Below are 25,648 nucleotides of genomic sequence, written 5' to 3'. Positions count from 1 at the left end.
AGGACCCAGGTTTACGCCCACTGCCCTCAGTCTATCTTGAGAATAATAAGACTGGCTACTCCAGAAGGCTTCAAGAAGAGTGACGGACATGAACTGGGCTTTGAAAATTGAGGAAGACTTGGGTTATGCAGAGGCAGAGCAATGTCATGGGAGAGGGAGGGTGTGGGAGTGGCCACAAAAGGAAGTGCAAGGGCAGAGATTGGGTTAATCAGCCGGGAGGGGAGGGCTGAGAACAAAAGCCTGGAGAGGTGGCCTGGAGTTGGATAGTTAGGGGCCACTTGGTCCGACAGTCTAGGTTTTGGAGTCAGAACCAGCTGAGTTGACATCTTTCAGATTGAAAAATACTGGACCACTGGTTAAACTACTCTGAGCCTCACTCCCCCCCCCCTTCTAAAACAGGAATAAGGAATGACAACTCACTCCTCTAAGTTACTGTGGGGATTAATTATAATATACATAAAATGTTTAGGACAAGGCCTGGCACAGGAAACACGCATCAAATGCCAACTACTGTTATCTTATTCTCTTGATCATACTGGGCCTTAAACGTCAGGCTCATTAATTCTGGCTTTTCTCCCAAGTTTTTCCCCAGAAAGTGCCATATCTCGTATGAAAGGGAAGGGGCTTATTTGAGTCAGTGCCTTTTGACTTCTTCAGAGATTGCCCTGATAGCTCTCATCAAGTCTTCCTTTTGCAACGTATCTTCAGATCGGCAGCAAATGCACTCTTGCACTTAGTTGTTGTTCAATAAATCTGAAGTGATTTACATCCAACAGAAGCCAAGAGAACCCCAAATATTCTAGCTCATTCCAACAGTGGTTAGAACAGGTCAACACTGTTCGACACAGATCTGAGGTCTGTGGGCCCCATGTCCCCTCAGATGGTTCCAATCAAAACTGGAACTTATTTTTCCTATTTTGTGTCTTATTTCTTTTCCCAGTTGTATATAACCAGTTTATTAGCCCAGGCAGAGCAGTACTGGATAATGACTGAATGGAATTAAAGAAAAGCACAGTTTATTGTGGTAACCTCAATTCAGAGTTTAAAATAATAAAGTATCAAAACAAACAGAAAAGGCTCTGAACTCACCACACTGGAAACAAAGGAGGAGAAAAGGGGCTGGTGGATTAAAATGGTTAAGGGAAAAACTCAACATTTGGCATTAATTAGGTAAAGTGTGAAGACTACTGGAGTTCTCTCGCAGAGAAACTGTACTTTTCCTCCTTGAATAAAATGAGGGGTAACAGGAAAGAAAGTGAAAGAGAAAGAAAATTACTTACATGCATGGCTAGAATGCTTCTTGGGACTAGCTCTCTGTATTGTCTAATGGTAAAGTGCCATGTTTTTATTCTCATGAGATCATCGAAGGTGAACTCCAAGATCAGTCTGCCTTCTGTACACACCTAGAAGCAACAAACGACACACTCATTTGTTGTGCACATTGTGAATGCCCAAATTCTTTAAATCACATGTCACCTACCCAACGTGGCCTCTCTGACTGTCCTTGGGTGGCTCTGAGCCTTGACAAAATGGGACACAAGTGGCTGACCCATGGCATACGGAGACAGGTACAAGCCTAAGAATCAGTGGGTTCAAAAGACAGTGCAGCTGCTTAGGATCTAGTTGTAACCGTGTTAGTTATGACCGGAACTGGGAGTCTCCATTTCTTCACTTGTAAATATGCTCACAAACCCCATCTTTCAGCAAGATTATGTCCAAAATGCATGGCACAGACTTTGGACTCCACAAAACGGCATCCTCCTACCAACTTCTTTTTTTCAGTTTCATGAATCTTAGATGATAGGAGCTTGCACTCTTGTTCTAATTTCAGTTGCTCCTACTTTGGGAGAGCATATCTAATTATTCGTGTTGAAGTGTGACATACTGTAAGATGATCCAACCAGAGGTTCTCATTTCCGAGGAAAAATTCCAGAGGACAATGCTTAACCCAAGGCAGTGGGTATCAGTTACTGACAAGTGGAAATTCGAACCTATTTAAAAGTACATTCCTTAAATCACATCATATCAGCAATGACAAATTCTGATTGCATAAAGGGCCAGCCTTTAGGGGTGGTGGCAAATTTATCTTTCTAAGAAAAATATGTATTATTAATAAAAAGGAATTTCTGAGGCTCCCTTCCTTGGTAGGCAGATTAGTGATGGGGAGCTTTTTATTTTTTGGTAGGGGAGTTATTTAGTCTTTTGATATTCAGATCATGTTTAGCATGGAGTTCCTATTTTATTTATCTTTCTTTTCACTGTTAATGACTTTAAATGTGAGAAAATACTAGGCAATCTCACACCACTGAGTCTATTTCAACTCTAAGACCGGTAGTGGTGGTCACACACTGGTCCAGTTTAAATCATCACAACTCATTACTCAGTCCATGGTGGCCTTAGAGACGCAGTCAGTCCAAAAATAGTGGATGGAGGCTTTGGTGTCAGAAATTACTGGATTCGAACCCTGACTCTGCTTTTCACTCATTTCTAAACTTTGGGACCATCGACTTTCCTAAGTTTCAGTGTCCACATTTGTAAAATGAGAATAAAAATATCCTCAGGCAGGGCTGTTGGAGAAGTACATAAAAGGAAATTTTATATGTAGATTTTCTAGCACTGCACCCACTGTGTAACAGGTTGTCAACAAATAAGAGCTCTAGAGCTCAAAGAAATGCAATTGGACAACACAGAACCCCAGGTGGACAGAGCTATCGGAGACCTGGGGGTTCAGGAGAGGCACCTCGGGGGCTCTGCTGGGGGGTGGGGCTTGGCCTCCACCTGGACTCTGAGACCCCTTCCCATCTTCAGTGCAACCAGGTCAGCTTCAGTTTTATTTGTTTTACTACATTGGGCTTCTAACCAAAAAGTTTCCAAGAAATATTTCCTATGGCAAAGAAAAAAACAAAACAAAACTTTGGAAATCATTGCATTATACAACTTAAAAGAAAAAAAACACAATGATTAACTCAATAGGGATATGATCATTTCTGAAACTATAGTCTATGAAGATAATTGGCAGTTTATAGCTGCCTTTTATGAAATATTAATACTTACTTTCTCTCTGGGAATTTAATACAAAAAGCCGCCATATTGAGTTTCGTTTATGTCCTAGGCACTGGGTGAGGTGCTCTTGGTAGAGTCTAATTTAAGGTAGCATTTTCTTTAAGCTACAAACACCAGTGCAGGGGAATTAGTAATGGGTGGGGACAGGGCACTGCTCAAGAAAGATGCTGTCAACTCCTGCCATTTCCACTTTATCAAAGGTCTCAGAAGCCCTGGAAGATAATTATTAATAATCTGGGTGAAGACCTCTAACTCAATTCCAATGAGCAGAATCTGTAGGTAATTTCAGGCGTGTGGGCACCTTGCCCCCAAACTCCCCAGCTGAGTGGTCTTCAGAGCCCTGTTTCTGACCTTAGCCGTGATGTTGAGCACACGGACATGGGGAAGATTCTAGTGTCCCCAAACTACACCTCTGGAGCATCTCAGCGTTGGAATTAATTTACTAAGGGTTCCCAAAGAGTTCCATGGAGATTAAGCCACACAATTTCCCCCAGGCTGTTAGCATGACAGAAGCCACCTGCAGTGAAGACTTCCACAGAAGGGAGGTGACCACAGCCAGCAAATGACAGGGAAGTGCCTGGACAACAAGGATAGGAATATTTGGATGTTATATTCCTGTGCTGGTTTCTTTTAAGAGAGAGGATTATTGAACGTTTAAATGAGTATTACCCAGTTAAATGTCATGTTTTGAAATGATCTAACCTATTTGCTTTCTGTTTGTGAACCACCAACCCAGGGCAGATGGAGGCCCTGGTTTACTCCTACTGGACTAGAATGTCCTAACGGGAAGGCCTGGATCTGGTCCTTCTGATGAATTACTGGGTTGGAGCATCTGAAAAGTTGAGTCTTTTGTTTTCTATGCAACAGCCACTGGTTGAGGACACTTCCGGCAGTCAAACTGTCATGGGGGCTACAAAAGAGAAATTTGTAACTACCCTTGGGCTCCTCCTTTCTTAGCTAAAACCAAGGAGTTGCCTTTACTCAGGGCAGATTGTGTGCAAGAGCACGGTCCTTAGAATCGAATCTGAGTCGGCTATGTTGGATGTTATTCTGAACGAAAGGATGGAGAATTGGTCGCTGCTGGTCTTCCCTGAGTAATTATACCTGCAGCCTCCTCCCAAGCCTCATGAAGCCTTTTCTCCACCCCCTGCCTCCATTTTGGAAGTTAAAGGGAATAGAAGTCTGTGTGATTTATTTTACATGCAATAATCAACAAATGGAATATTCTCTCTCCATTCTCTCTCTCTCTCCATATATATATGGAGAGAGAAATATATATACATATATATTTCTTGTTTGGAAATGATAGAAAATGGGCATTCCTTATACAGGGGAATGAATTTTCACTCTTCAAAAAAAATTCTCTGCATTCCTCTTAATCAATACAATTAATGTGGCTTTTATCTAAAGTTACCCCCCTTTTTTGAAAAAGCTGCCTTTCACTTGGAATCTAAAATCAAAAGGGTCCCCAATTAAGAAAACATTTTCTGTTGTGCTGAATTCATGTTACCTTACTATGTGCTCTGACATTTTGTTTCTGTGGTAACCAAAATCAGCTGATTAGTTGGCATGGCAACAGAAAAGATGTAATCCCAGCAGACACACTCTAATCAATGCCCCCAGCACAGATGGTCTCGGGAGGATCAACAAGAAAGAGGCTGGCAGGCATTCCGCCCGTCACGTGCTAGCTGGAGACTAGGCCAGGGACAAGAGAACTAAAAAAGAACATTTCTCAAACTATCTGGTAGCTTTTTAACCCCTTTCTTTCTGTGACTGATTATGAAGCAATATGGACAGTGTAGTTCCATGTACAATACTAATCCCATAGAGCTTTCATGAAATAGAACGTGCTTTTTAGGTGTGTTTATTTAGTTGCCTTGGTCTTTGTGCCTGTAATAGTATGCGTAGAATAGTGTTGTTGTTGTTGTTGTTATTATATAATAATAATTATTATTTATTATTATTATTAGTTACTACAGTGCTAGCTTATTATAAAAGGATACAACTCAGGAACAGCCAGATGGAGGAGATGTACAGGGAAGAGAATTGGGAAGGGTGAGGAGCTTCTGCGCCTCTTTGAGAGCTCCACTCTCCCCAGACCTCGGTGGATTCATCAGTGGGGAAGCACTAAGTAGTGCTTTTAGATTTAAGAGTTGCATAAAACTCATTGTATGTTACTTAGAGATGCTGTATGAGTAAATGCACATAGACTCATATATTAGAGTAGTAAGGTCACTGATGTTATAATAACTTGGTTAGTCAAGATAAGAGTACAGATGTCTACAGCTTGGAGGATAACATGGTAGAGTGTGGCTAAGGCTAGAATGATGGGTGGACCGTCAAAGACAAGAATGAGTACTCAGACAGGACACCGGCGGGTGCGCTTGCACAATGCCTGGCTGTAGTGGTAGATCATTGCTTAGTAAATCACTGAGACTAGAAGAAAATACACCTGCGGTTACCGAAGTGATGAGAGCATCTGTTCATGGCCATGATTACTGTTCTAGTTTGTAAAACCTAAACGTCACCCAACATGCACCCAAGAGGGGGCCCATCTCAGCATCTGCCAGGGTTCATACCCTCAAATATAATTCGAGGATCTTTGACTCTGAAACCTGTGATTGCGCCTCTGGTTCTTCAGCCTTCTCGTCAACCTGATTTGAAATTGAATACAGAAAAGAAAGGCTTCCTAATGTATGTTTTTAAACTCTAATTACATATTTATCCATAATCTATAATGTTCCCAGGATCAGGAAATTGCAAAATGTGGACTATACTCCTGAGGAATATTAAGTATTACTGCTGATTAGGACTGAGGCTGATTTTTGATTCACCAGTTGACCAAATTTTCATAAAGGCAACTCAGAACCACAGGCTCGAATGCTCTTTGGGGAATTAGAGTTTATTGATAGTCTAAATTAGAACACATGATACTGGGCCCCACATAGCATGGTGAGTAATGCCACGTACTAATAGCCGGTTCCCCTTAAAAATAAAGCATCGACTTCCAAACTATTTTTTTTGTGACACTGAAAGTTCATTAAACCCACTGTTTTATACTCAATGGCCTGATTATTTTCTTACTCGAAGATGAGCTATTTTTAATTAATATAAGAACAAAAGAAAAATCGGAAAGATTCTTTGGGTTGTATAATAGTCACTAAGGGGGAAAAAAAGAACCCTTTCACGTTTTCTAAAAATAAATGAGCATAATTAGCCTCTGGACGAAGTCCACATAGCTAAGCTAGATTTCCCGGAGAAAAATATTTCTCATCACAGTGTGGAAGTGGTCGTTACAAGACTTGGAGAACTGCTCTGCCCTGGAGGAGTCACGTGGGTGATCTAAGGGCCTGGAGCTGGAGACCCAGAGAGCTGGGTGCAGGAGAACCCACAGGTCTTCCAGTGCGCGCCTCGGGTGCCTGGGCCGCTGCTCCGCCACTTGAGAGGGGATGCGCCCAAAGGAGGACAAATGCACCAGCGAAAGGCCTAGTTTCTTCATTGGAATTTTTTTAAAAAAAGTACTTTATCCATCCACCAGGAGAATGATATTCTTTATGATTTAAAGCCAGCCTGGAACAGACAACACTGTATCTTCAAAGCAAGTGACTATTGTCATTAATACAAAAATCTTGGCCTGAGGAAGAAAGAAATTGAGGAAATAGATAAAGAAGGCTACCACAGGATACATTTTTCTATCAATGGCCACAGGTTTTATAAGTAGCTCCTTCATTAGAGCAAAAGTTTTATGTAATTATCATAGATTTTCCCCCCCTTAAAGGTTAAGGAATTTTTATTTGTTCCTTGAATTACCTAAAAGTAACACTAGGCCTTGACAAAAGAATATAATGATAAAAATAATGAAGTGGCAGAGAAGGGCTTTTTCTGCAATGCTCACACTAAGACTAGATATCTATCTTTGCACCCATCTGATCCACAGCACTCTGTACGTGTTCTATGTCTCCAAAATGAAATGAGACACAGGCCAGTTCAATCAGCATCTCAGTGATCGTGCCTTTGCACGCAGCAGAGCTCTCCTTCCGGCTGCAGCTTCTGCACACGGTGGAAACTTCCTTGTCTCTCAGTGGCAGCCTCCTCTCTGCTCAGCTGTCAAAGATGAAGAAAGAGAAAATCCAACCCCCAGCCTACATGGAAAATGTCTATTGACAAAGTCAAGATGCCATACAGTCGGTGGCATTTGATGATGTACTTTTGCGTTTTCTAATCTTTGCCTTTGCTTTTTTTTTTAAAGATTTTATTTATTTATATATCTTTAGAGGGGAAGGAGAGAGGGAGAGAAACATCAATGTATGGTTGCCTTTTGTGCATCCCCTGCTGGGAACTGGCCTGCAGGGAACTGGTCTGCAACCTCAGAAATATGCCCTGACTGGGAATCGAACCACGATCCTCTGGTTCGCAGGCCTGTGCTCAATCCATTGAGCTACACCAGCCAGGGCTTTGACTTTGCTTTTTTTTTTACACCATCGTGGCCAGCAGAGAGATCAAACTACACCAACAAGATTAAAGAGTACTTTCAGTAGTAAATGCTTCATTTTTATTATTTTGGTGTATTGTACCATAAGTTAAAAAACATATCTTCAGTTTTATAATTTGGGCTTTTGCTGCTAACCCTGATAATTCAACTTCTCTCAACTATAAAGAGAGGATTGTCATTTGTGTTTTCAACTACAAGAGATAGCTGCTATTGTTAATAGGAGGTCTGTCTGGAATAAGTCCAGCCACTGTTAATATAACAAGAACAGTTTGTGTGACATCGATGTCACCTGGCAGCCAAGGCAAGTGGACTGGAATGTGCATGTGTGAACAGTAACAACCGCACCGTATTAGTCAGTGACCAGCGGTAGACACCATCGGGTGAGCATGTGCACCGTGTGACCGTTGCATTCAAAACGACTGAGCAAGTAGAGCAATGGATCTGCATCAGATTTTGCGTTCATGCAGCATGTCTCGTGCAGCATCCTTGGTGGAACATCAAATCACCCAGGTGACTCAGCCTCCCTACAGCTCAGATTTGACACCCTGCAACTTCTGGCTTTTCCTGAAACTAAAGTTTGAAAGGGAAGAGATTTCAGACCATCCTTGAGATTCAGGAAAATATGATGGGGTAGCTGATGGTGACTGGGAGAACTGCGTGAGGCCCCACGGTGCCTACTTTGAAGGGGACTGAGGCCTCATTGTCCCGTGTACAATGTTTTTTGTATTTTGTATCTTCTTCAATGAATGTCTTTATTTTTCATATTACATGGCTAGTTACCTTCTGGACAGATCTTGCATAACAAATTAATTGCACATCAAGTCTTAGTCAAAATGCAATGAACTGGTGTTCATTAGAATAAGCTTCTGTTTGCCAGATTTTGTAGTTAAATATTTGTTCTTACTAGTTTTCTCCTGGGGAGAAGACACAAAGGGATTGTCAGTTGTGTTCCAGAAAGGTCTTTGCCCAGAGGGAGTACTCCATACATCAGCCATCTGTGTATGGGAAAGGTCATAGGTGTAGAATGTATGGAAGGTGGAGTTTTTCTCTTTCTTATTTTGATTCCTTCAAAAGGCCTTGAATTCTGCCCCAAAGGTTGATCCTCATCCTCCCCTCCCCCCCCATGCTTCTCAGTCTCTCTCTCACAACCAGCTTGCTGCCTGACCAGTCACAGAACCTAGAATTTGGGGAAACCACCTTTGGACTCCAAATTCCTGAATTTCTTTTATATTTTTGTTCTTTAAAGATGACGTTTGGTTAAGTTGTGGTTAGTTGGATTTTCCTCCTGTCCTGTTGGTTCACATTGAATTTAGCTTTTAAATGGGTTTAATTTTAGTAACCTGTAGAATTTTTCAGTAACTATGGTACTATGATGATCATTGTGGTTCCAGATGGTCTTTGGATAAACAGGAGCCTGCCTCTGAATCAGATGATCCATGTCAGGAGGACGTTCTTTCAGCTGTGGGAGATCCTTTGTCTAAAAACCAACATTCCAACTTAGCCACCTGAGTTTAATAGGCAGCCAAACTTGTCCTTTTTTTAATTTGGAGGGTCTGTCATGCTTGAAAATGCTCCATGTCACACGCATACAACTGAGAACAGTGTTTGCTGCGAGGCTAGCCATGTGACCCCAAAAAAGACTCTCTCACAGTGCTGAGTGTCCAAGATATGAGACATAGGCTCAAAGTTGCAGAAGGAAGCTTTAATTATTATGCTTAAATACACCCAGAGAACAAGCCACATTGCCGATGCCCCCCTACCTTGGTAAACATGGGCTTCCCATGCTGGGTGACCATGGCACACTGGTCGCAGTCCACCGTGATGGATGAGTTGTGGTAGGACTCTTTTGAGTGTTTGAGAATGTAATACAGGTCGGTCACCCCTCCTTCAAACACAGTGCTAAAGTAGCGGGGGATGAGGGTCCTGCCGATAGCTGGGGGAGAAAGACAGACAAAGGAAAATTAATGAAAACATCCGCCCGGTCCCACGCATCCCACACCATCCCCAGATCTGAGACTGGACACAAGTTATCTTAGGAGATGATACCAGGAGGCAAATTTCTCTTTATCAACAGCCATGACCCTCTGCATTGTAGTTAACAAAATAAAGTTCCCAACTATTCAGAAAAAAATTTGTACAGTCATCTCTCCTGAGGGTTAGTATGTTTTTTTTTAAAGAATGGAGACAACGCACTGACTACTTTGGATCTTCTATATGTTCTCTAAGTGAACATATTTTGAAAAAATAAAACACATCCAATCCACTTGGATTTTTAAATAGATTGCTACCAGGCCAATTACTCCATCATGCTTTAATAGTATTACTCAAGATAATGTACATTTTAATAATGTGGTCCTCTGCAGGGTGGGAAGTATTTTAGCCTTCTCTCATTAGATCGTCAGAACAACCCCTAGAGCATAGGGGTCTGAGACCCAAAAACGTTATTATGAAAAAACCAAAAAGGTTATTAGGAGTGTTTCAAAGTCACATAACATATGAATAGAACATTGGGCTTTCTAACTCCAAATCTGCAAATACCCAAACACTCAGTCTTTCTAACACCGTGTCTCGAACTACTTTAATGAACGAACATCCTACCACATGAGCCAGAGCTGCCTATACAAAGAGAGCCACACCACTGTGAATACTGCTTATCCATTCCAGCTGCTTCTGGAGTTGGATAGGGTATCTTTCCAGAACAAAAGGCCCGTTTAAAAAGAATTTGGTGCCTTGCACTTGGTCCAAATTGGCCTCCTTTATGTCATGTGTTCTGTTCTGCCCCATTTCAGTTTGAGGGACTGGTAAGTAGCTAGGTCCCTGATATGACGATGCTCAGAAATAGCTAACCAGCCCTTGCTTTTAGGAGAGATTTTAAATCCTCTTACACTGAAAATACCAACTCATAATATCAGGAATTTTGCCTGTGTGCAGGTTTTGAGGCGAAGTGCTAAAGCACTCTCAAGAGATCCAAGGTTTTTAATAAATCTCCTACATTCACTATGTAGGGCCCCCTGAAAGACAAAAATAATATTTAAATTAAACAAATCACCAAAGAGAGCTTTAGTAGGAAAGATCATGAAATCTTCACTTGAATGTTTTAAAATATTTAACTTCATTTTAAAAGAATCAGCTTTAATCTACTCCATATGGATCCAGATCTCTTTTGTACATGGATTAGGAAAAAACAGCTATAAAAATAATACTGTGCCCAGCAGTTTTCTGAAATGATCTCTAAAGAATCCTGACATCCATGACTAGTCTGTGAATAATTTATGCAGTTGTTATTACTTCATATTTACTGCAGTTAAAATCAACCAACAAGTGTGTTCTACAGACTCCAGTATCTTTGGCAATTCCATCCTAAATAATCCTTAAACATAAATTTCCTAAATCCCACCTCTTCCTCAGTAGCACATGTTCATTCACTGAATATAAAATTCAAATGGGAGTAATTTGAGTCCATCGTACCCTAAAATGTATGCTTATATTATAAAGAAAACTTTGTTAATGTGAAAAATCTTATTCTACCTCGCTAAACAGATAACATTAATTTAATGCATTTCAAATATTCTAACTTTACCACAAAAATGCCGTAGCACTTGGACATTTTGGGATCTGTTCTGTGGAGAATAAATAAAAACCATGCGAAGGGTGAAAATATTTCCCGACTATATCCAAGAAATTGTCACAGTAAAAAAGGTTACTGCAATAAACACCACAGCACTGGACACGTTACAGTTCATCCCTCATGAATCCTGCACAATTTAGTTCCTTTGCATCAGTATTTGCTATATAGTACCACCATTTCCCTTCATGGCGTAAGAGACATTGATTGAGAAAAAGGTTGAGACTCCTTAACCTTAGACCTAAATTTTTAGGTTTAATTAGCTCTCCAACTCTAGAAGATGTACGAACTACATGTATGGTAAATATACTTAGAGGGAAAGGCAGCGAGCATAGCTTCAGGGGACACTTTCCAGCTCTCCAGGAAATGGTTGTTATGGAGCAACCAACTGTCCAAACAGTTGGACCAACCCCACTGTTTTCCCCATGGTGCTGTTTGGACCATCACTCCCAAAGCTCCATTTTCACGGTGGGGACTGCTCCTCTGGGGGCTCCAATGAACCGTGACAACGGTCGCCATGCTCTTGTGTATGCAGCCTCCTCTCCTCAAATATGGGCTGGGTCCTGAGACCCTCTTCAATCAGTAGAATGTGGCACAAGGGACCTTGCATCAGTTTGCAGCAAAACCTTAAAAAAGACTAGAAGCTTCCACTTTGTGCTTGGGACAAGTCAGTTGCAGTGCACGAAGTTCAGCTGCTCAAAGACTGCCAGAGTGCAAGAAGCTCAACCGGGCTGTGTGGAGCAGTGACAGGAGATGGGACAGAGAACTGCGTCTCCCAGCCAACGGCCCAGCTGAGCTTCCAGCCAACAGCCAGCACCAACTCGTTTATTACGTGAGTGAGGCCATCTCGGAAGTGGATCCTTGAGCTGCAACTGTGCTGCCTGAAGCTGATGTCACTTGGAGCAGAGTTGAGCTGTCTCCCATGTGCTTTGCCCAAATTGCAGAATCATGAGTAAATAAAAGCAATGCTTGTATTTTAAGCCAACACACTTGGAGCATTTTTTAACATATCAGTAAATAACCATAGCTCCCTTTCAAGCCCCTAGGCCACAAAGATGGGCAAATTAGTATTTTTCCCTGAAAGAAAGAGGGCAGTTTTGCCACTGAGAACACACAAATCATAGAAATACAGACGCTTGTCTCCAGAGGAAAGCAGATCAGAGAGACCGAGTCTTTGTGGGTTATTTGGGTCTTCATCTCAGTTGGGACTGAAACCACCATTAATCCTCAGTGGTCCCATTTTTTGAGATGTGCCTCCCCTCGACTTGGAAAATTAAGAAAAAATTTTGTTTGAGTGAGTTGTTATTAGCTTTCTGTTCTTTGCAAACATAGGAATCCTGATTAATGTCACCCTGTTCCAGCATGGAGTGGGGTAGCGAACACGGAGGTAAAATAAAGTGAAGAGCATGAGAATCTGCAAAGATATGAGTCTCCCTTTGTGTCCGAAGCCGGAAGGGATCAGAAGGTGTGCCAGGGGCTGTGTGAGTTTTCTACTGCCATTGTACCGAAGGACCACAAACTTAGTTACACAAACTCTATTTATGCATTAACTGTCTTACACAGTTCTGACAATCGGGCATGGGCCTTGCTGGGCTAAAAGGTGTCATCCAGGCTGCCTTGCTTTCTAGAGGCTGCAGGGGAGAGTCGGTTTTCTTGCTGTTCGCAGCATCCAGAGGCTGCCAGCGCACCTGGGCTGTGGCCCTTTCCTGCATCCTCACAGGCAGCAATGGTGATGGAATCCCCTTAGGACACCCCTCTCACTCCCTCTGCATTCTCCCTCTTTCATTTTAAGGAACTTCGTGATTGCCTGGGACCCACCCAAATAATCCAGGATCATCTTCTGTCAAAAAGCCCTTAGCCTAGTCAAGTCTACAGAGCTCCTTTTGCTACTTAAAGTAACATATTCACAGGTTCCAGGGATTAGCATCAGACATCTCTGTGGGGTGGGGAGTGGGATGGGGAGGAAAACTGTTGTGCCTTCCACAGAGAATATGCTTGCTAAAGAGCTTCTGTTCTGCAAGGGAGAACAGTAAAAATCACACACACACACACACACACACACACACACACACACACACCCAATATACAGATAACATTCAGCGAATGGGACAACCAGAAAAAAATCACACGTGCTTGAGGAAGTCACCCTGCAGCTCATTCACTGATTTCTTCCGTGACCATTCCCAGAACTCAGAGTAGAGCAGAGCACCACGGCAGGTGCTGGGCCCACAAAGGCAGGTTTTCGCCCCTACCTTTCAGACACATTTCCGACAAGAGAGTTAACCAGTATCTAAGCATCTACAACACAGTGTGATGATAAAGTTAGAGGACAAATTTGTGATTTTGAACTCTTTGCCAGTTTCTTCTGACTCATGAAATCAACATACTGCTGTATTCTTTTTGAAGCACTGAGATTAAAATATCCTTTTAATTTTGTAAAATCGTGTAACCACACTGCACAGCCTAATGTAAACGACTTTAAAATCGACGAACATTCCAGATTTAGCTCTGGTGATCCCCTAAAACTCACTAAGTCTGAATCCATTTAAGTGTTATATTGTCACATTCATATGCTAGACTTCCACGTGGCATTAATACTTTAATCCTTGGAATTAAAATTAATTTAAATATCTATATACATAAATCTACATTGTGTTCCATGCAGAGAATTACACTGTATGAATATCCCTGAAGAGATGAAAACTAGAGCAGATTAAAACAGAGATTCCACCTTTCGAACACATTTAGGGCAAAGCGCCACAGGCTGGAAGAGGGAGTCAGGTGGGGAAGACAGCCCAGGAAAATTTTCTGTGATGCTAGGTGAGTAGAAGGTAGTCTGCATTACTTATCTATGTATTTATGAAAGAGAAAAGGAAATCACAGCTTCAATTATTCAGACACCTGACATGTGTATAAAGAGTCTCTAAATAATACCCTACTTGGAGGTGAACATTAGTCCAGAAGTAGCTAAACATTTGTCTGTAGCTAATCTGGGTATTGAGCTCTGAGCTGTAGCTCCTTGGGAAGGTTTCCTTTTGTCTGATTTGCTCCAAACCTCTGACCTCCACTCTGCAAAGGTCTTGCTGTTGGAGTCGGCAGGCTGATGGTGCCATGGAAGCGAGGTCTCGCTTCCATCTTTCCTTGCAGGTGTTACTTGTGGATGTTTGGATAAGTATACCATACTTATACATATTGGCTGGTTTTTCCCCAGTAGAAAATAGATGGCGCACATTAGGAACTCTTAATCATTGAGGAAATATCAGCCACTGTGCATTTATCTTTTAGGGTAGCTCATCTCACTTCATCTTTATTCATCTCTGTGTAATTAAGAAATGCTTTTCTTTAATTCTAAATAATTTTTACAGGTAATTCATATGAAAAAATTACAAGTAGAAAATAATCATATGGGGAAATATTCATACCAGTAAGCAAAGTATAAATTAAAATTTAAAAAAAGATTAAAACATATACCAGGTGAGGTTATGGTGAAATAGGCATGCTCAAGTAATTCCAGGGAAATCAGTGTAGGAATTATGCCTGAACTCGAGAATCTGTACGTTTGTTCTGATAGTTTATTCAGTGTGACTCTAATCTCTTTGTACATGCTTTTGCCAAATTGTAATTTTAATGTCCAGATCATAAGTGCCTTGAAGTTCTTCAAGTCCTGATGCTAAGACTTTTTAACTTGGATTTATCCATTATTTACTACTATGCTAAATGCTTATGCTTTCTATCTTTCAAAGACAATTCACTTCAAAAAAAAATGAAAGAGGTCGAGAACTGTGATAAAAATGGAGAATAAGAGGAAGGTTCACAACTAACAATGTATTAATACCACTTAACATGTGGCAATTATTTAACTAATCAGTTTTTTCTTCATAGAAGAGAAAATCATGACCACACATTTGTGTTTTTAATTTGGTGAAGTTACTTATAATAAAATAATTGACTAATATGATTTAAAATACTGTCTATAAACATAGTAATGGATAAATTGGTTGTTAGCATCTAAGTAGTTTTATGTAGCTGTTCTAACGCTGCAGGACCTCAGAAATCCAAATGGAAATTCTACCACCGAGGTAGTTAATAAACACAAAGATTCATTAAACTTTAGACTGATCAGTATTCATAAATCAATGAATGCATTATGTCGACATGTAAATGGTGATGCTCCTAGGAGTGAAATAAACTTATCAATGATTTCATTTATGGTAAACAATCTTCATAATTAACCTAAATAGTGGAAATGAAACGTGCTCAAACTTTGATGGCGGTGATAAGTGCACGAGACGGATCCCTTTGTCTTGGTGAAGGCAGAGCGACTCAAACTAACTTTACTTTCATAAATTGATATCGTTTTCAATCTAAACTACCTTTTCTTTTTTTTCTCAACCAAAGAAATTTGACCTAAACAGTCACCTGTCTTGCCATGTCAAAGATTCATTCATTGAATCTTTGCTTAGTAAGTATCTGGGCCTGACATTGCTCCGGTTGCTGGAGGTAAATAGCAGACAAGTGGAGACAGGATAACCATGGAGACAAGGGAGTCCGGGCTGCATTAGACTGGCAGGCATGGAAGGCTGTAGTGAGGAGGTGAGTACTCAGCTCATTTCTGACTGAACAGGGCCATGTCAAGATCCAAGGAGAAGAGGTCCAAACCCAGAGAAAAGCAGGGGCAAAGTCCTCAAGACAGGAATGACTTTGAACTGAATGAGCTCGGTATGTCCCAGAAAGCAAGGCATCATGGCAGGAGCACAGTCACAGAGCACAGTGGCGGATGTACTCAGAGAAAGAGAAGGAACAGATTACGTGGCACTTCCTAGTCCATGGCAAAGCGCTTGTTTTTTATTCCTAGTGCAGTGAAAGGGCAGTGAAGGTTGAGCCAGTGATGTGATCTGATGAACCTCCTCTAGTCTCCTTAAATGTGGTATCCATCTGCCAACAGGGTCCTCAAAACCCACAAAAGTTTCTGATCCTCCCAGAAATCTACTAGGCATTTTTCCCTTCATTGTCTACCTACCAAACTTTATTAACTTGGCCGAGACTTCAGCCATACCACTTTGCACTAGGTGCTGGAGGAAAAACAATGACCAAGGCAGACCCTGTTCAGAGCCTGGGGAGCTTCCAGCCAAGCAAGTCTTAGAGCTATGAATTCATACATTCAGGATGAGGAGGCGTGTGCCATGGTTCCATCTGTTTATCCACTGCCTGACACCATCAGGACCCAATACAAATTTGCTGGATGAGTCCATGGCATCCATGAGCGGATTTACAGTTCCAAGTTGTAGGAACTGACATGCAAGCCTGTCTTATTTCATCTTGTTCAACCAGGGTTTTGGCACATTCAGATAATTTTGGATCCTAATTCTGTCAGCCATCCCGCAGGCTATTTTCATGGTGGGCAAAATTCCTTTTTCCTTTTGTCCAAGATACTGACAGTTACATTGGGCAGGAGAGTCCACGGCCATGGCTGGATTCTAACCACACACATCAACATCCTGTGGGCGTGCAACTGAAGACCTTTACCGACTTCCAGAATAAGTCCAGTCTCTAACAACTGATGCCTCATGGATGGAATGCAGGGTCCATGGGGAGAGAGTGAGGAACAGCATGTCTCTGGGAGCACGGTGCAGGTCTCAGGACTCGGGCTGCTGTCTTGACCACATCTTACATCTTTATACCTTGGAGGAACTTGTCTGGATGAACTACTTCATTACACTGAGCTTTCTCAGTCTCTCTTTATGATGGTAGAATATTTTTGTTGCTGTTGTTGTTTTCCTAATCTTATAATGTAGTTCATATCTGGTGGGTTTATTTCTGCCTTCTGTAACTTTATTTCTACATTTTCATAGCTATTATATTTATTCTTCAGGATGAACCTTAAGATAATATTTTCAAATTTCAAAAAAAATGGGAGAAGATTGATTTAAATTAAATTGAATTTATTAAGAAAGAGTTGACAGGCCCTGGCTGGTATGGCTCAGTGGATTGAGCATGGGCCTGCGAATCAAAGGATCGAGGTTCAATTCCCAGTCAGGGCACATGCCTGGGTTGCAGGCTGGTTCCCTGCAGGCCAGTTCCCAGCAGGGGATGCACAAAAGGCAACCGTACATTGATGTTTCTCTCCCTCTCTCCTTCCCTTCCCATCTAAAGATAAATAAATAAAATCTTTAAAAAAAAAAGAGTTGACAGCTTTAAGATGTTAAATCTTCCCATTAAATAATATGAAATGTTTGTCCATATGTTTAAGTCTTTATTTCTATGTCAAAAAATCCAACAGTTTTTAAATACATAGATACCGAAAATTTCAGGTTAAGATAATTCTTGCATACTTCGGTTAAGCTGAATTGTTAATATATTTTTAATTTATTTCTAGTTGAAGCCCAGACACTTAATTAATGTCTATTAATTTTAATAGTTTTTAGAATTTTTAAAAGTTTTCTAGATAAAGAAATCCTATCATTCCCAAATAGTGATAATCTTTTTCTTCTTCCCAATATATTTACATCATTAATTCCTCATCTTACTGAAATGGTTACAATAGAACTTTCAAAAAATAAGATTAAATAATGAGGAAAGTTATAGACTTCTTTCCCTCATTTTTCTTTTTTAGAAAATGCCTCCAAGATTAAGGAAACACTATATGTTGATTTGACATTTTATTTATCATGGAGAGAAAAGCAAATTATTTTTCTAATCTTTGTTTTTATGATTTTTTTCCTTTTTTATCCTAATGGAAGTTTAATTTAATCAAATGCCTTTTCAGTAACCACTGATGGTCTAATTTTCTTTAGAAAGCACCCTATTAACATATTTTCAATTGTTGAACAAATTTTGTACTCAGTGTAAACCTTAGTCTCCCTTGTGCGCACACACACACATTTTTGTATAAATTCAACGTGCAAATTCACCCCTTTAACAATATCCATGAAGGCAGTATGTTCTGTATGAGGCTCTGTCCCAGGTACTAAATTAGCTTGACAGAGCTGGAGAAGGCCCCATGTTTACTCCAGCAATTCCCAAAGCATTTTGTAATCCCAGTGGATTTCTGGAGATCTCAAAACACACCTCCAGCTAGCTGTATACATATTTTAAGAATTGTTCAAAAGAACGTGTTGAGCATGTTTCTCTGATTCTGGTAGGAATGATCTCAGCTCGTGGGAATACTGTTAAGCTCCTGGCTAGTGATGATGAACAGCACTTAACATATGTAGGAACAATACAGCCCAAAGTACTAACAGTTACTTAATAGATGTATTAGGTTGCCCATGGTTCTGTTCCTCACCCTCATTCTCCAGAAGACTCTGATGGCCAGAGAAGTGTAGTGCACAGGTACTTGGACCCATGGCGGAATAACACAGACCACTTGCTGGTTTTAATCAACCATCACTGGTTTACTTCTATGCCCAAATTCAATTTTTATTAATTTTTAAATTATCTAAGGAGTATATAAGCCAAAAAAAGGAATATATTACTGTCCCAGAGGCTCACTCCCTGTTACCTAGACCTGATCCCTCATTCTAGGTGTGGAGTAGACTTCACTTCCTCAACAGCCTTTCAGAAGGGGCCTGCCTTGTATTGGAGTGGCAGCAACATCCAATGCACATTTCCACTGCTTTTATGTTTTCCAACCAGGTGACCTCTGACAGCCAGTACTGAAGATCCAGCAGCTGATGCCACACGCAGCCTGGCCCCCAGTGCGTGGAGATGGGAGGGGCCTGAGTCTATGTTACATCCGGGAGAAGAGCTGCCATATGTCGGGAAAACCCATTTGGACTCTGGGGCGAAATATACCTTTCCATTGTGTCAAGGCACTGGAATGTTTATTTAAGGTGCAGTCTCTTTGTTTAAGCAGCTAGGGTTAACTAATACAATCACCCACAGGCCCAGAGTTCTCCTGACTGCCGTGTACCCACTGAAGGCAGTGCCTTTGCCTCTCCCAAGGTCATCTTTGTTATCAGCATGTTATATAGCAGTCTGGAGTCTTAGATTATATATTTATCTCCATATGTATGACCCAGAGCAAAGACATGCCATTTTGCATGAGTGCTTTTTGTTTTGTTTTGCATTACAATGATCACGCTAACTGTATCTCTATGGAACTTGTCTTTTTTTTTTTTTACTCAAAAATACATTTTTGAGCTCTCAGGCTAATTCACTTCTTGTAATCCCTGCACTATATTCCACAATATGGCTGGTTCACACATTATTTAGAAATTCCCATACTGAAGGATTATAAATTCTTTTAAAATTTTTTCCTACCAGGGTAGACATTGGAAAAGAAAAAAATATGTATATATATTTCATTGAACTAGGTACCAGTAATCACACCCTTCAAAGTGCCGTGACCAGTTGACTGTCTCATTGCATGGACAGAATATGTCTTACCCACCCCGCTACCAGCACTGGATGTGGTCAATGCCTGCATTTCACATGGACCACATGGTGTGCCCCTCACAAAGAGGCAGCCCTCAGGGGATCAAAGCTTTATCTGTCAACACACTATGGAGTTAAATAATCAATCACAGATATCCTGCTCATGGGGTTACGCCTCCAAGTCAATCATTTGCATTTGATGTCTTTAGATAGTATGCCATTTTCTGGGATATTTTCTTTACCTCCAAACCCATTCACTGGGGGAAAGGAAGAAAAAATGGCTCCAAACTAGAGAAGTAAGAACATTCTGTTCCTTGGTTTTTCCAAGGTGCCAAACTTAAGGACCCTTATGAAATTATTTCCATGTGATTTATTGGGGCTTCTCAAACTTAAAGCCATGGGAACCCCACAAGTCATTCAGTTTTGTGTTTTAATATGAGCACAACTCAACTGCATTAGAGAAATGTCACCAGAGAAGCAGAAATATGTGTGTGATTTCAAACTTAATGGAAACCAGGGCTCAGCACCCTTCGCCATGCCAAGAGTGGTGAATGAGCTGATTCCCCCTCTGCAGAGAGAGGCAGACTTGGGGTAGAGACTAGGCCCCCACCCCAGGACTGGGTATTACACAGACGTTCCCTCTGAGGCATTAAGTGGCCACTGCAGTGGGAGCTAATGAAACCTGACCCTTTAAGGTGGATTTTGAAGTCCAAGGAAAGGTTTGCAGAATTAAAATAATAAACTGGCTAGCCCGCCACCCTTCTCTCATCTCAATTTCACCCTCACCTGCATGCACGAAGCTCCTCCAAACCTTCGCTCACACAGCACCTGCCGCCCAGGCTGCCCTGGTTCCACCTCCCTGGCTTCACCCTCAGTCTCAGGCATCCTCAGGTCTCAGCTCCAGCATCCCACCCCCTCCGCTGAGTACCTCGCTTTTCCTCCACGTTTTCCACTTCTTTCCTTTATATGCAAAGTGATTATAAAGGTGGCTGTCACAGTGGAAGTTCCAGACGCATAAACTGGCCGTGCCCTTTACTTGCTTGGTGACCCGGGTTTATGCTGTTTAAACCCCAGTTTCTTCATCTGTCAAATGGGCACAGAACAGTCACTAATTCAACGGGCAGTGACAAGTGTGAATAAAATCCCGCCGGCGAAGTGCTGCCACAGAGCCCGGCTCTGCTAAGCACTTACTGCACATCATTACTCCCATATCACTCTGCACATGCACACACTAAGCGACTCGCCCCGATGTACTGTGATCGTCAATTTTATTGTCTTTCCTTCAGTAACTGTCATTCCCTGAAGGCAGAGAACATTTCTCGATCATTTCAGTATCACAGCACATTCGCAGTGTAAACAGCTACTTAAGCGATGTTTGGCAAATGGATGAATGCGGACTTGGCATGTCTGTGCAGACGGCCTGCCAACCTCCAGCTGGTGATGTGCGCATGCGGGTTTCTAACGCCGAGGCGAAGCCACTTCTGCAGCTTAGGGCCGGAGAACCCGAACCACGAGAAGAAGAACGTAAGCTTTCAGGGGCCTTATCTCTGGCGTTTTTATGTCTGAATGTTCTAGTTCAAATAATTGAGGATTAGAGATGAATCGTTTTGATAGTTTCATCTTGCGATTAAAGTCACTTTTGAGTTTTCCAAGTAAGAAAAGCATCCTATCCGAGACTACTTAGTTTGAAGAAGGGCTTCTCCCTTACTGTATCTGTGTGCACAATTTGTAAATTCCCCAACTCCATGAAGAAAAGCATACTTCTCTGAAGAAGAATGAAGAAAAGAGAGAGAGAGACTATTGCATGGCAAGCCAGCATTTCAGAGGCTCTCTATGGGGAAGTAAAACTTCTTGGAAATGAGAAGTACTAAAAGGGGGTCAAGCCTCCCATTCCGCAGTAGTCCACAGGGGCTGAGCCTCTGACCCTTAGACTGTGTCTACAGGAAAGGAACAAGGGTTCCAACAGTGAATTAAACATTGCATAGGCTTTTCAACAGCACGACTTAATAGCCCAACTGCACCCACACTGTCTGATAAAAATGCGTGGGTACCGGTTGGTGGAATCTGTCATTGTCTGTGCAGATTTTCAGAAAACCCTGAGGGGTTTGCTCAGAGAAGGCAGTCCCTGGGCCTTCTGTGGGTTCTGGAGTGAGTCTGATTGGCGCAGGCCTGGTAGCTGGTTACCGGTGCCTGCCCACACCTGCTACCACTTCTTGCGGGTTGAATGACATAAATGCCCCCTCACTTGTCACCGCTATCTGACCGCCCCTTCCTGAAGCTGTCCCCTCCCCTTTCAGTGAGGGGATTGTTGTCCTATTCTTTAAGATGACATGACACTCTGGCCTCTGTCTGGACTTGTCTGCAGGTGGGGAGACAGCCCTCTTATTGGGAGACAGAGAGCACCAGGCATCCCCTGGATCACATGAACCTGGAGCAAGGTCACTGCATCTGGACGTTGCTTTATCCTCTGTCCCTATTAGGAAGTGATGAGAAGGTCCGGGGACCTCCCTGGCCTTGCTCCTCCTGGGCCCCACCAGGCTTGACCTCCTCCTACAAGTGGATCATGGGTTCAAGAGCAGGGACCTGGGAACCACCCTGCCTGGACTTGAGTCCAAGCTCTGTTCCATAGCAGCTGTGTGACTCTGGGCAAGTTACTTAATCATTCTGGCCTCAGGTTTTCATCCATCAGATGAGATGAGAACGGAGCTAGCCTCCCAGGGGTGCCACCCAGAACACCTAAAATCCCCCATGAAATGACCCAACCTCTGGCTAAACTCATCCTTGTCTCCTAATTAATGAATTTTTCTTTATAAGGTTCATCATATTCAACACTACTCATATTGTGTTATAGCTGAATATTGAATCTGCTCCCCCAGAAAAATACAAGCTCCAAGAAGGGAGGAAGTGTCTGTCTGTTCTTGGCCATGTTCTCAGAAGCAAGAACAAAATGGAGCATGCAGCAGACACTTCACATGGAATAGTTACTGAATAGCTAAGCTTTGCATCGGTGCACATCAGGACACTGAACATAGTTATTTTTATCATCATTATTATTAGCTTGCCATGATGATTAAATAGTATAGAAAATACTTGGATATTGAGTGTGTGCTCAATACATAGTGAATAAAAGCTAGGAAAAGGGAAATAAATAAGTAAATGAAGGAAGGAAGTTAGGAAGGAAGGAAAGAAGTTAGGAAGGGAGGGAGGGAGGGAGGGAGGGAGGGAGGGAGGGAGGGAGGGAGGGAGGGAGGGAGGGAGGGAGGGAAAGAGAAAAAAGGTGGGAGGGGAATGGAGGACACCTGGAAGGAGGGGGGAGAAAGCAGGCATATTTGCAAAAGAGGTGCTGAGAATATAATCAATGTAATGTTTGGGGAGGCAGTGAGGGAAAAGGGTGGCCAGTGCTAGGTATTGAATGTTTTAAACTTTCTTGCGCCACGCCGGCTGAAAATCAGTGTGCTAGGTGGTCGGAGAAGAACCAGCCTGGGGTGGAGCGAGAGACACAGGCTGTGTCATCAGACAAGCAGGGCCAAGTCCCTCCTCTGCTGAGGCAGAGCGCCCAAGTGTAGGGCACTGCACAGCAACTGGTTCCCTTGTATCTGCGCCACACCCTGCCCCGGCCGTATGAACCATTATGTAACTTGCATTATTATGTACCTACGTGGCTGGCCATTGCTACTTACATGGGGATAATATTATGTTTTTTTTCCCCAGATGACCTTGAGGATGCACAGAAAAAGAAAAAGCACCCTGCGTGACTAGCTGAGCTCTGAGGACATGAGAGTTCTATCACCCGTCTGAGCTAGGGGTGCAGAGTTGGGGTTTCACACACAGCAAGCCCTCGATCGCTGCTTGGTGCAGGGCAGGCGAAGGTGGAAACACAGACGCGTGTCAGGATTGTACAAACCATGTGTACATTCCACCGCCTGCAGGAGAAACGAAACAACTAAAGTTGTGCTCAGAGGAACTCGCCAAATGGCCGCCGCACAGGGCTCGGACCCAGAGCATGTCCTGTATCCCCACGTCGTGCCACACTTCCTCCCTTTGTAGCAAGCTTGGTACTAACTTGTGCAGTTGCCAACTTGTCTGAGAGGTTCCAAGAATTAGAATCAGCAGGGCAGGGTAATCTAGGTACATTTCTCCTAGTCTGTTATTATTTTCTCAAATCTTTGAAAACTCTACGTATCCTTTTTATAGATTGCACTTGAATGACAGCGGCTATGTAACTTGTTACTTTAATAACATCTCTTCAGAATTCTTTCTCCCTCTACTTCCTTCCTCCTCCTCCTTCTTCTCCTACTCTTTCTTCCTCCTGAGGCTTTTGTTACCAGAGTTTCAGCCCCTTCTCAGAGGAAACATTTTAGCAGCAAGGGTTTATGGCTACCGTAAAGGAGAAAGTTTGAAAGGCAAAGCCAGAGACGTGGTCCCCAGCTTTATAACGAACTCCTGTCAAAACATAACAAACCACAGCCAGACAAGAGCCGCAGTGACAGAATACAAGACCATAAAGATGATGGAGATCAGACGGGACAGGCACTTTGCAGAAACAAACACCTTCCTTGCAAACAGACAAAGTGAGAGTAACACTGAAAAGCCTTCCTGGGGAGGGGGGATGGGTGGGTGGACATGCTCAGAAGAAATAAGGACAAAAACATAAAATTCAAATGTCAACCCAGCCCAAGGAGATAAGCCCAAGGCAGACAAAGAACCCAATTTTACTAAATCAAGCTGACACTGCCTTCTGACTTTAATTGACCTCAGAAAGCTGTATCCTGAGTGAACATAAAATTAAGAAATGGTACATCCGATACAGAAATGGGACATCAGTGGGTAGCTGTTTTAAGTTTTACTCTCTCTGGGCATCCTTGGTTCTGCAAACAAAATGCTAAGTCGTCCACTCCCTGGTAGCAGCTGCAGCACCTGCCTGAGGTCAGGGATTCAGGGGCCCTTGGTGTTCCACATGGAAGGCTCCAGATCTGAGGTCGGGGCCCAGCAGTGTGTCCAAGCATCCATTCAGGTTTCTACGGTGCTGTCGTTATTAGAAGGAAGCACAGGAAGAGGAAGTAAACCTAATGAATGCAGCTTATCAGGATGCCAAAGAAAACCTGGCTTCTGTTAAACTGGAAGATTCCCAAATGTCGCTTTGTTTGCTGGAGGTCCTTAGATACGAAGGGTGGTATGTTTTGAAAAACTTCCTCTTAGCTTCTGGCCTTCCTCCTCTGGACATCCTTTGAGGCCTTTCCTCCTTTTTTTAATTTTATCTGAATGACTCCTCCTCTTTGGCTCCCAACTTGGGAACTGCTTCCTCCAGGGTGCCCTCTCTGATTTCCGCAGGGCGAGCTGGCTGGCTGTATCTCCTGCAAATTCCATGGACAATCTACATGTCTCTGTCACAGTATTGATCACATTACAGTGGTTCTCAGACAAAACTACACCCAGGGACTGTGTTAAGCTCAAGATTCCCAGGCCTCACCCCTCAGAGCATCTGCATCAGTGGATCTGCGCTGGGGCCAGGGCCTGGCATTTTTAACAAGTACTCCAGGTGCTTTGGATGCAGGTGTCCCTGGGCTGTACTCAGAGACACCGCCCTAATTCAACTGTCTTTATGCTTCTTAGTACAGAGCTTCCATGAGAGCTGTGCCCCGAGCAGCCTCGTTTCAGAGCACCTAGCACCTAGTCCACACATAGTATGTGTACGTGTTTGTCTGTGTGTGCATGTTTTGTATGTATATTTGTATGTACATATGCTTTGTGCATACATTTGTGTGGGTGTGTATGTGTGCATGTGCACAGATGTTACTGACTGAAGGTGGCCCGGAGCGGGTGCAGTATGTTGGCGAGTTCTCTCTGTCAGCCTGAGGCAGTGACCCACACGGAGCACCAGGGCATCCCCAAACCCCGAGTTGTCACAGACAACTTCCTCCACCACAAGCTGCCAGGACAATGGGTGGGATCCTTGAATGCAACAACAAAAGCAAAAACTTGTGTTACCGTTACCAGCAATGAGACAACGGGCTGCCCCATCCCTCCCTCCAGGCTTACCCTGCGGTTCCCATCAGGATGCAGACTCTGATCAGGGAACTGGAAGCCACCAA

General features: G+C 42.6%; 1 protein-coding gene across 10 annotated transcripts in view; it reads right to left on the bottom strand.

Annotated features, from left to right (window-relative positions):
* LDB2 (LIM domain binding 2) overlaps positions 1-25,648 on the bottom strand; it is a 329,166-nt gene that overhangs the window by 58,618 nt on the left and 244,900 nt on the right. For all 10 annotated transcript variants that reach the window (XM_053672491.1, XM_037126831.2, XM_037126834.2 and 7 more), the window contains exons 3-4: positions 9,316-9,488; positions 1,281-1,403 (exon numbers count right to left, since the gene is read on the bottom strand). In XM_053672491.1, the coding sequence (XP_053528466.1) occupies positions 1,281-1,403; positions 9,316-9,488 (296 nt within the window). The remainder of the gene's footprint in view (positions 1-1,280; positions 1,404-9,315; positions 9,489-25,648) is intronic.

The sequence above is a fragment of the Artibeus jamaicensis genome, unplaced genomic scaffold (genome assembly GCF_021234435.1).
Source record: "Artibeus jamaicensis isolate MK-2021 breed Jamaican fruit bat unplaced genomic scaffold, CSHL_Jam_final contig_76, whole genome shotgun sequence".
NCBI classification, from domain to species: domain Eukaryota; kingdom Metazoa; phylum Chordata; class Mammalia; order Chiroptera; family Phyllostomidae; genus Artibeus; species Artibeus jamaicensis.
The sequence above is the reverse complement of the archived record's forward strand: the minus strand, read 5'-3'. Positions and strand labels throughout refer to the sequence as shown.